Source organism: Aquarana catesbeiana, linkage group LG06 (genome assembly GCF_042186555.1).
Source record: "Aquarana catesbeiana isolate 2022-GZ linkage group LG06, ASM4218655v1, whole genome shotgun sequence".
Taxonomy (NCBI): domain Eukaryota; kingdom Metazoa; phylum Chordata; class Amphibia; order Anura; family Ranidae; genus Aquarana; species Aquarana catesbeiana.
In genome coordinates this window covers 334207264-334219308 of record NC_133329.1, presented here as the reverse complement: position 1 = coordinate 334219308, position 12045 = coordinate 334207264, and the positions used below count along the sequence as shown (strand labels likewise).

Sequence of the window (12045 nt, the reverse complement as noted above, 5' to 3'; positions counted from 1 at the left end):
TCTGTGCTATTGCCGTCACCCCTGATTGTTCCCTAGAAAGCCAGGCCAAAAGACGGCCTGTCTTCTCCCCCTGCTCAAATATGCGTTGAGATTGGTGTAGTAGTTTCTTTTGTGTCAGGGAGGTGCGTAATAGAAGAGTCTGTTGGATAAAGGATTGGAGTGTTGTATAATCTCAGGGGTCACGGGATCTAACGTATAAGGCTTTCTGTCTAGCCGCCTCTGTCTCTAACCCAGTGAGCTCTGCTCTACGTTGCTTCCTGACTTTAGTGATAATTGATTGGTATTGACCCCTTGACGAGGCCTTAAAGGCTTCCCACACGTTATTGTCAGAGGCAGTGCCCGGGTTATCCTTCCAAAATTGTCGCAGTGTCTCGTGGAACTGAGAATCGACATCCGCGTCAGATATCCAGAATCTGGACAGCCTCCAGAGTCTGTCCGACGGAGTCGCTGTCAGCTCCAGGGACAGCAGCAGCGGGGCGTGGTCTGAAATCCCCCTAGGTAGGATGTTAATGTCCCGGACTCTGGGGAGGACAGGGTTCGCCACATAGGCCAAATCAATACGCGAAAAGGTTCTATGAGTGGCCGAGTGGCAAGTAAAGGTTTTTGTTTGAGGGTTCCTCCATCTCCACACATCTACAAGACCGTATGTGTCTGCCCACCCCGCCAAACCTTGAAGGGTTGTACCACCTATCGCGCTTCTGTCCAAGTCAGAGTCCAGAACAAGGTTGAAATCTCCCATCAATACTACACTATCTGGGGGAAACTGAGCCAGCCTACCCAAGATCAGATTAAGGAGTTTGAAAGAAGCAGGGGGGGCAAATAAAGACCCACCAGGACCCATGGTAAATCATAAATCAAGGCATGTTTTAGCACGAATCTTCCATCAGGATCAAGAATTAAATCAAGGAGTTTAAAAGGGAGGGTTTTCAGAACTAAAATACTAACCCCTCTGGCAAAGTTAGAATAGGTAGAATGGTAGTGGTGGCCTACCCATGGTTTCTTGAGACTAAGGGTTTTGCTACCAATCAAATGTGTCTCCTGTAACACACAGACATGGGGATTGTGCCTTTTTATAAATTGAAAAACTAAGGAGCGTTTAAGTGGTGAGTTTAGACCTCGTGTGTTCCAGGAGAGGTTATTAAGGTTAGCCATATACACATCTTAGTAATAGCGAGACAGGATAAACATTACAGGAGAGTCTTGTTTCACTCCAGACAATCAGCGGGAATGCCAGGAGTGGAGCAGAGTCTTTCATCAGTGCAAATACATATAGCAAAGAAAGTACTGTCAAATAGCATAGAACAAAAACCTGGGAGCCAAGCACACGGCTCACAACCCCAACCCCCCCCCCACCCCACCCGACCCCCCAACATGAGGGCAGGTTTGTTTCCCAAAACTTGCGTCAGCCTTAAGACTGATCATGAAGGCAATGAACAAGAGGCACCTACCCTTTGTGGATCAGATAAATCAAAAGTAACTGTAAGTTCCGGTGAAGAAGAATCAGTGTGGATCTCCCGGAGCCCCGGGGGCGCAAAACTTGGAATAGCTGTATATATTATCCGTTGGCCGGGATCGGGGCAAAGCTGGAGAGATTACTAGGTGGAATTAAAAACAAAATAAAAAAAAGGGGGGGGGGGGAGAAATCCAACCCCCAGCAGGTCTCAGGGGGTGCAAGGCCCATGTTTCTCATGCATGATAGCATAATAGCATCTGTAGTAGTCACCATCCTATCTCCAACGGTAACGTTATTGAGTAAGGAGCCAAGTCGGCAGGGTAATTCAGGGACCCAGACCAAATAACTCTTCCAGCCCAACAGAGCAGTTTAGAAGCAAACGTTAGTGTTGCAAGTGCACATAAGGGGAGTGTAGGAATGTTCCATAGCTATCAAATAAGCGGAGTTACGGATCATTTAAGCCATTCCAGCCATTATTAATGTAAAAGGGGACCGCCGAGGTAGACATGGGGCCAAACCTCCCCATAACAATTAAAATTTCTCTCATAGTCTCCAGCAGTATACTCACAGAACCCCGGAATGGAATCACTTACGAATGGTGTCAGCCCATGCAGCCACTTCTCTGGGAGATGTGAAGAATTGCACCCTCTCCCCATCCTGCACCCTCAGCCTGGCTGGGAATAGCATGCTATATTTAACCCCTTTGTCTCTCAGCATGGCACGGACGTGGTCAAAGGACTTGCGTTGTCTCTGCGTCTCCACAGAGTAGTCAGGAAAGATGAGCAATTTTGCGTTTTCCTATTTTAATTCACCTTGTAGACGAGCGGATTGAAGAACTGTGTCTCTGTCCCTGTAGTGAAGGAGCTTAAAAATAAAGGTGCGTGGCGGAGCCCCCTGAGGGCCTCTGTTAGCAGGCATGTGGTGGGCGCGCTCAATGGAGAAGTGTGGGGAAAACCATGCTCTCGGGAGCAGAGTTGGCAGCAGCTGTTCCATGAAAATAACCGGATCGGTCCCCTCTGCGCCTTCCGGAAGGCCGAGAACTCGGAGGTTGTTCAGTCTGTTCCGGTTCTCAGCGTCCTCAGCCCTGAATTCGAGAGCCTTCACCTTAGATTTCAGGATCTGTATGTCCTCGTGGTATTCTCTCTGTGTGTCCTCCGCGCTGGAGATCCGCTGTTCCGCCTCCCCCACCTGCTCTCTGAAGCCGTCCATGTCACGGTGGATGAGGGCAGTCTCCTCCTGGACATGGTAAATCTTCATGGTGAGGGTAGCCTGGCAGTTAGAGATAGCCTGCATCAGGGCATCGAACGCCTGGGATCCAGCCTGAATTATGCCATCCGGCGGAGCAGGAGTCTGCGTCTCCATGTGGCAGGCCTTGGGGGGAGGGGGTTTCGGCGGCGTGCGAAGAGATGCAGAAATGCGTGTCTTCTGTGCCCCTTTTTTATTTCTGCGCATTCCCTGAGTCACAGGGAAATAATCTGTGGGTATAGCAGGGAAAATCTTGCAGAATCCACACCAGGATAAGAGTAGGATGAAAGACCGGAGTGGGAGCTTTGGTACTAGACGTTCGCTCCCAGCGCCATCTTGGACACGCCCCGCGGTTTGTATTTCTAATTCAGTGATAGGTTGATCTAGAATTTCTTGGTGGGATGGGGAGAGTGAGGAGAGGTGAATTGTAGATAAAAGTGTGGTCAGACAAGATTGGTGAAATATATTAGCATCTTTGCATAATTCAGTTAGTTTTTTATGAAATTTGTTAAGGATTTTTAGTGGGTTGCTAGTATAGGTACCTTTGGTAAAATTTAAGCGGATAGATTTTGGGGTATAATTGGTCTTTAGTAATGCCAAGGCCAGGAAAGTGTCTGGTTTGTTAGCTTTCATGTAAAAATATGTTTAGATTTACGAAGAGTTTTTTCAGCCGAATCTGTCGAAAAAAAAAAAGGTCAAGTTCTAGGCATGTTTTATCATAAATAAGTTTAACAACGGAGAGGGTGTGGTCTGAAAATTTTCCAACGCTTTATAAAATGCTTCTTCTAGGCGTTTATGAAATGCTGTTTTTTTCTTATGGTGGTAAGATGCTTGGCTGAAACAAACCCCTCTGATGAAAGGTTTGAGAGCTTTCCAATGGGTCAAGGGGTCTGTATCAGTGGCATTGTTGTGAATAAGATAATGCAAAAGAAAAAAGGGGGTTCCTTCAAAGGTAACCCCGGGTCGGACTTTAAGGGCACAGCAAACCAAGGGGATATCAAAAAATATAAACTTTTATTGGAATACAAATATAGATATACATGTACACAATGCAAAAAGGACATGAAAGAAACACATAAAAATCATATATATAAAATATATATGATATGAGCCCTAATGCGTCTACGCGTTTCATTGTCAAAACTTCTTCAGGACACACTCGGGGGTTCAGATAGTTGCAAGAAAGAGAAAAGGTCTCATTATCTATAAATAAAAAGACATAGTTACAATAATGTATTGACACCTTGTCACTTTCTCTAGATGCATTTAGGGGTTTCTAAATACTGTTTATATCGTTATCCCCTTTCATTGTAGGTTTTAGCCTTGAACTACAATAGTCCGATCTGGACCGCTATTTGTGGACCACACTTGGGGCACAACCAAGCCCCCGCTCTGGCTATCCTGGTGTGCAGGACTTTCTTGTTTATACCAACCCCACATGGTTCTACTTTATCCTCTACACTACATGGTAACCCCCTTTCCCTGGGACTGCCACACTTGTATACCCACTATTGTATTGCCTACAGGTACAGACATACATAGGATTCTGCTCTATATATATTTTTATTCCTATCTACTATACAACTAAACTCAGGTTTTGATTTTATATTGGTTTCTAGTTGGCTTTCATCTGTCCTCGTGCTTTGATTTGTTGTTACCACGAGTCATCTGCTCCAGTGTTGGAAACTTCCATCCTTTGAATATTTGTTGATTGGCGCTTATTCCTCTGTAAGGTAACAGTATGAGTGTGTATCTACTCTCGCTTTGGTGCATGTGTCATAAATTTTCATCTGGATTCTGATAGTGCTTTTCATTTTTATACATTATTGTAACTATGTGTTTTTATTTATAGATAGTGAGACCTTTTCTCTTTCTTGTAACCCCGAGTGTGTTCTGAAGAAGTTTTGACAATGAAACCGTAGAGGCATTAGGGCTCACATCATATATATTTTATATATATGATTTTTAAGTGTTTCTTTCATGTCCTTTTTGCATTGTATATATGTATATCTATATTTGTATTCCAATAAAAGTTTATATTTTTTTATATCACTTTGGTTTGCTGTGCCCTTAAAGTCCGACCCGGGGTTACCTTTTGCGGAACCCCCTTTTTTCTTTTGCAACTTCTTAATGATTTACGGATGAGGCAATTGGAGTGTCCTTCTTTTCTTTATTTTAGATAAGATAATCTTTAATGGCTTTCTCTAATTCTTGTCAAAATGTAGGATTTGCCAACAGACTATCACTAATGTACCAAGTACGATGATTGAGTCTTGAAACCAAGGAGGAAAAAGTTGTTACAACTGCATTATGGTCTGACCAGGTGCATAGTATAATATGTGAGTCCAGAATAAGTGCTGAGGTACTAACAGGAACAAAAAGATGGTCTATGTGGGAAAATTTTTGTGAGGATGGGAATAGTGTGTGTATTGTCCTTTTCAGGGCTTTTTTTCTCAGAGAATAGGTGCAGGAACTCCCCCCTTCTGAGTTCCCCCTTGTCTACGCACCCAATGCTCCTCTGAGCACCGGACCTTGGTCCCACCTCCCAGTACTGCCCCAAGTATCATTTTGTGGTGCTAAATAATTTGTATGGAATTTGCTCTTATCTAATAACAAGAAAAGCAGTAAAATAGATCCCCTGGAGCCAGCAACAATAGATCTCCCAGTAACAATAGAACCCACCCCAGCAACAATATATCCTTCACACAATAATAGACTCTCCCCAGCAACAATAGGCCCCACCCCAGCAACAATAGGATCCCACCCTAGCAACAATAGATCGCTAACACAATAGACTCCCCTAGCAACAATTTACCCCACCCCAGCAACAATAGCCCCCTCCCCCAGCAACAAAAGATCCCTCACACAACAATAGACACCCCCGGCAACAATTGACCCCACCCCAAAAACAATAGACCCCGCCCCACACAGCAACAATGGACCACCCACAACAAAATACCACCCCCAGCAACAAAAGATCCACCCAGCAACATTAGACGTCCCAGCAGCAACAACAGATTTCCCAGCAGCCAGCATCAATAGACCCATCAGCATACAGCAACAATAGACCTCTCCCTCAATAGTAGATTCCTACAAGCAACATAAGACCCCCCAACAACAATAGATCCCCCACACAAAAACAGATCCCCACCAGTGACAATAGATCCCCCAGCAGCCAGCATCAATAGACCCTCCAGCACACCCCTTACATGCATTTAGTGCTGGAGGTGCCGGAACTGCGTTCCCCCGTGTTCCAGCTGAAAAAAGGTCCTGGTCCTTTTGCAGGATTATGTTCCCGCCATGTGTCAAGAAGAGAGTAATGGTTTAGGAGTCGTTGGTAGGAAAGTTTAGGTGTGGCAGTTGGGGTAGGGGATTTGTGGATGATATGGATATAATATTTGGTTTGAGTCACCACCATTTATAAGAGTACCTTGTTTATGTGATTTCACAACTGAAAATAGAGGGGAAAGAAATGACAATGGGTTTTTGTTAGGAGCATAATAAGAGACGATCATAAATTCATTATCTAATAGTCCAAATAAGATCAGGTATCTACCCTCGGGGGCTTTAAGTTCTTTTTTAGGGGTAAATGGTGTTGTACGGTGGAATGCAATTAGGACTCCCTTTTTTTTTTTTTAGCAGTGGCCGAAGCAGTATAAACTTGGGGGGTATTTGGTGAAGACTGTGAAATAAAGTGCGTCTCCTGTAGGCAAACCACATGTGCCGATAGTTTGGAGAAAAAGTTGAAAGCTTTAGTGTGTTTCGGAGGAGAGTTGAAACCTTGTACATTGCTGGATGCAGACGGGATCTAATAAAAGGCTACCGAGTGTGAAACAAGAGGTTTCTTCTCTGGAGGAGAGAAGGTTAGGGAAGGTTGGGTTATTCTGTAAAGCAGGAATAGGAGAGGGAATTCAACTGGGGTTGTTCAGCATATATAAACATTAATGCAATAGGTGTTTAAGAGAAGCTACCTAAAAAAGTAAACAAAATATAAAAGAAAAAGTAAAAAAAAAAAAAAAAAAAAGAAGGAAAAGTGCTCCTAATTGGGGCGAGTATCCAAGGGGTGGTGATAAATCACCAACCAGTAGATATAAATATTCCAATGAGCGTCCAAATCAATGTTGGGCACTCAAGGAAGGAATGGAGGTGCAGTGGGCTGTCTCCGGGACTACGACAGCCATTAATTTTATTAATAAAAACTGTTTAACCAACGAGTCATAAGTGCAGAATAATTTTAATGTAACTGTTAGGTTGTATATTATGATGTAAAGTAGGATAATTCCGAATAGAATTATAGAATAGGATTATCAAAAGAAAATTAAACTATTGAATAGGCAAAAGGTAATCCTCGTATGTGATTTGTGGTCATTTTGTTTAAAAACTGACAAAACCAACCATTAAGCCTACTCATCAATGAGTATCTATGAGAATATGTACGGAAATTGGATTAGCACGTTTAGAAACCAAAACTGTTTTTTTAGGGTATATCTTATGCCCTGTACACACAATCGGACATTCCTACAACAAAATCCATGGATTTTTTCTGACGGATGTTGGCTCAAACTTGTCTTGCATACACACGGTCACACAAATCTTGTCAGAAATTCTGAATGTCAAGACCACGGTGACGTACAACACATACGACAAGCCAAGAAAAATGAAGTTCAATAGCCAGTGTGGCTCTTCTGCTTGATTCCAAGCATGCATGGAACTTTGTGCGTCTTTATTGTGTACACACGATCGGAATTTACGACAATGGATTTTGTTGTCAGAAAATTGTGTGACGGAAATTCCGATGGAAAATGTCCGATGGAGCCTACACAGGGTCAGAAGTTCCGACAAAAAGCTCCCATCGAACATTTTCCGTCGGAAAATCCAACCGTGTGTACAGGGCATTAGAGGGGTCTAAAAATCTGCGTCTGCAGATTCAACAGAAAGTAGATCAGATAAATCAAACCAGGTAGCATTGAATCAAATAGACCAAGTAAAAGAGATCTTTCATTGAGAATCTATCCTGGAGACAAATTAAGAGTATAGACTCCTAGTGGTGTTACCCCCAAGGTTTAATGTATGTTATATTGAAAGGGCTAAGTTCCAAAGAAAAGAAAAGAAATTAAAACCTAGGTATCACCCATTTAGAATACATCAGTCTGTAATGTCTTCTTCTTCAGGTGGTGGTGAATCAAAGCATTCCCTTTTGTGAGGGCTAAGAGGGACCTGAGCTGTCTGGGGGTCCTGGAGGTTTTGGAGCTGTTGAGAAGATGAAGAATTTATTCGATGTTAGGGTTCATCTGTTATTGTTGCAGGTTTTGACAGGCGAAGGTCCTGAATAGTGGTGAGAAGATCATTTGTCGATTTGCAGGTTTATGAAGTTCCTTTATAGGAGAAGCGAAGAGAAAAGGAGAAACCCCAACGATAAGATATGCAGTGGTATTGGAGAACTTGCAGATGTGGTTTCATTTCTTTGTGTTTAGTGTAATTGAGAAGATTTGGTACCTATGTCCCTGGAAAATCAACGATTCTTTATTTCTTGCAGCTTCCATCAATTGTTCTTTTGTGCGAAAATAGTGCATTTTCATAATTATCTCTCCAGGGGGTCCATCTTCTTTATGTGAAGTTAGGGCTCTGTGTATTTTGTCCATTTCTAGACGTTCTATTGGGATAGATGGAGCAAGTTTGTGAAAGAGTGCTGTAATTGTTGATTGTAGATCCTCAATTTTTTCAGAAATACCATGGATTCGCAGATTTGATCTCCTGGCCCTATTCTCAAAGTCTTCAAGGCGGGTTTGAAGGGTAGATAAATCTTCTTTAACGGATTCCAATTTTTCAGTATGTGTTGAGGTAGTGATGTCAAATTCATTCACCCTCTGTTCTAGAATAGAGGTGCTAGTTTGTCTATAATGGCATCTGAGGTGTTCTGCAGTGCCTTATGGAGGACCCTTTCAAATTGGGCAAGCAGGTCAGAGCCAATTGGGGAGCCAATTTTACAGAGTAATAGGGGTCATGCCTAGATCAAAATCAGTCCCTGTGTTGTGCTGAGGAGGGAGACCTGTGTTGTTTCTGTGTACCAGGCTGTGAGGTGAGGTAAGATGGCGCAGCTGCCATTTTAGATGTGGCTCTTGTCAGCATTTCTTGAGGCTTTGCTGATTTCAATTTTGATTTTCTCCCGCTATACATGCCACCAAAGTGTGCCCACTAACTTCGGGAAGAAACTAGGCACTGTGTGGAGGTTTTGGTTCAATGTGACTCGGTATATTAGGCTGCTGGGTCCCGGACGGTGCGGAGATCTAAGCAGACATGTCCTACTTAGATGGCTTTGCGCATGCGCCTCAAAATGCATTTTTTTTTTACAAAATTTTGGCCCTTTTTTTATTCATAGCACAAAAAAATAAAAATAAAAAATTGAGTGGTGAATAAATACCACCAAAAGAAAGCTCTATTTGTGTGAAAAAAATGACAAAAATGTCATATAAGGTACAGTGTTGCATGAGTAATTGTCATTCAAATTGTGAGAGCACTGAAAGCTGAAAATTGTCCTGGTTAGGAAGGGGGTATAAGTGCTCAGTGAGCAAGTGGTTAATAGAGCCAGAGTAAATGGCCTGTTGCTGGGGCGACTGGTGGCCTCTGTACTGTTTGGGAAAGACCAGTTAATATCAGTGGCTCCTGTGGTTGTAGCACTACACAGTTTTTGTTTTTGGATCTTCTTATCAAGCATGTTGACAGGTACTCACCACAACAAGTAGACTGTCCCACAGTAGATACCAAAGCCAACAGAACCAGATTTTGCTGTAGCATCTTTCAGTTGGCAGAGCTGCAAATATAAGCAAATTATAAATATCAATCTTCAAATTCACATACAAAATTAATACAGCTTTTTACAGTTGTTGTAAGGACAGGACGTTTTTTACCTTAAAGTGGTTGTTAACCCACTGTCATGACTTTGCATAATCCTCTTGGTTTCCTAAGCCTGTGTTCCCCTGTCTCTGTGTTTTATTTAAAAAAAATGCTGTAAATACCGGATTACAATGCGCTGCTCAGCGATCACATGACCGGCCGGCTTTCTCTTCTCCCCGTCAGACAGCTTGAGTGGGAGCTGCTGAAAATCCCCCACTGACGTCACTCGGGAGGAGAAGAGGTGAGAGCTGGCCGGTCATGTGAGCGGCACATTGAAATCTGGTATTTACAGCATTTTTTTTTAATGAAACACAGCGACGGGGGACACAGGCTTATGAAACCAAGAGGATTATGCAAAGCATTAACAGTTATTTAAGCAACAGGAGGGGGGGCAGGCCATGACAAAGCTGACAGGCAGGGAGGAGAGGGGGGAGGATAGAGGGAGACATAAGATAGCAGAGAGCAGGGCTGACGGAGACATGTACGCTGACCACGGTGTCAGGGCTCTGCAGCCATGATATACCATGGTCAGCATACAGAGGGGAGGGCATAAACTGGCAGGATCAGCCAGGTATTTTAGGTTATACAGGGGGCCAAATTACACAGCACAAGTACTGTGCTGTATAAAATGCTTTAGAGGAGCAGGATCTTTATTTATTTTTGTGGGTTAACAAACTCTTTAAATCAATTCCTGTTAAAAAGTTCCCAGTAGTTGCATTGCCCCCTTATCAGGGTTGCCATCTGTCCATAAATTTATGGACAGTTTGTAAAAAATCTGTGATTTTTACAGCTGTCCACAAATGTCCATTAGGGACATAAAATGTTCATAAATTTTGGCCTTTTTTAGGCAGAGTACTAGGCTGGCACCTTCGGCAATACAGAGTAGGAACAAATCAAGCTTATTTTTCTATATAACGCCAGCCATGGTGAGCAAATCAAGCTTTTTTTCTATATATGCAGCCTAAGCAGTCGCGGAGTGAGCAAATGGCCACATTTGCAGATACTGCTCCTCTAGTCCCGGCTGTAGCTCTGATGTTTTCTACCTTAATTAATTCCCTGCATTAAGTTAAAAAATTTCTCACTAGTTGTATTGCCCTCTTACCAGGGTTGCCAACTGTTCATAATGTTATGGACAGTTTGTAAAAATCCCCAATTTTTACAGCTGTTCGCAAATGTCCATTAGGGACATAAGATGTCCATAAACCATGGCCTCTTTTAGGCAGAGTACTGAGCTGGCACCTCCGTCAATACAGAGTAGAAGAAAATTGAGCTTATTTTTCTATATAAGCAGCGCAAGCAGCAGCGGGTGAATGAGCAGGCGGCCACATTTGCTGATGCTGCTCCTATCAGCTGTTGTACGCCGCTCCACCTCCCCCCAGGAACCCAGCACTAGTGGCGGCAGCAGCTTGAATCCTGTGTCTGCAGCCGCCTCACAGTCTGCACTCTACACTCTTCTCTGAGTCCTTGGGTAAGCTGTAGCAGATCTGCTGCAGCAGCATTTGCTATCACTTACTGTCAAAGAGGGGGATTTAGAGGTGGAAGGAGAGCACTGTACTGGTGGAGGGGGCAATTTGGAGGAAAAGACAGTGTAATTTTTGGTTGTAAAGTGGTCATCACTCTGTACATACTGCACCTCTGAACTCCGCACTCTGTACATATTGCACCCCTGAATTCTGCACTCTGTACATACCATACCACTGAGCTCTGCACTCTATACATACCGCACCTCCGAACACTGCACTCTGTATATACCGCACCCCTGAACTCTGCACTGTGTACATACTGCACTCCTGAACTCTGCACTCAGTTCAAACTGCAACCCTGTACTCTGCACTGAGTACATACCGCACCCCAGAACTCTGTGCTCTGTACATACTTTCCTCTGAACTCCGTGCTCTGTACATACTGCACCCCTGAACTCTGCGCTCTGTATATACCGCACGCCTGAACTCTTTAATCTGTGTGCTCTGTACGTAGTGCAGGCCTGAACTCTGCACTCTGTAAGTACCTCACTCCTGAACTCTGCACTCTGTATGTAGCACACTCCTGAACTCTGCGCTCTGTACATAGCACACTCTTGAACCATGCACTCTATACGTACTGCACCCCTGAACCCTGCACTCTACACATAGTACACCCCTGAAATCTGCACTCTGATGTACCACACCCCTGAACTCTGCACTCTGAATGTACCACACCCCCAAACTTTGCACTCTGTACATAGCATATCCCTTTTTAAATCTGTAGCACCCTCCTAGATAGATGCTAGGATTAGTTAGATTTAGTGCTGGCTCACTGTATTCAGAGGAGCTGTGTGTGTTTTTGCTAGGTAAATGTAGATAGCCACCCTGTAACCAGTGTGGCTGTAATTATTGTGTTAGGTAAATTTAGTTCTGCTGACTGTAACCAGTGCAGCTGGCCCTGAAGGCATGCTGGGAGTCTGTATAAATTCT

At 43.6% G+C, this 12045-nt stretch overlaps 1 protein-coding gene across 8 annotated transcripts in view; it reads right to left on the bottom strand.

The window, feature by feature from the left end:
- Positions 1-12045, bottom strand: part of LOC141147786 (intelectin-1-like) — a 175154-nt gene that overhangs the window by 110743 nt on the left and 52366 nt on the right. For all 8 annotated transcript variants that reach the window (XM_073634965.1, XM_073634964.1, XM_073634962.1 and 5 more), the window contains exon 2: positions 9430-9509. In XM_073634965.1, the coding sequence (XP_073491066.1) occupies positions 9430-9493 (64 nt within the window). In that variant the 5' untranslated portion in view covers positions 9494-9509. The remainder of the gene's footprint in view (positions 1-9429; positions 9510-12045) is intronic.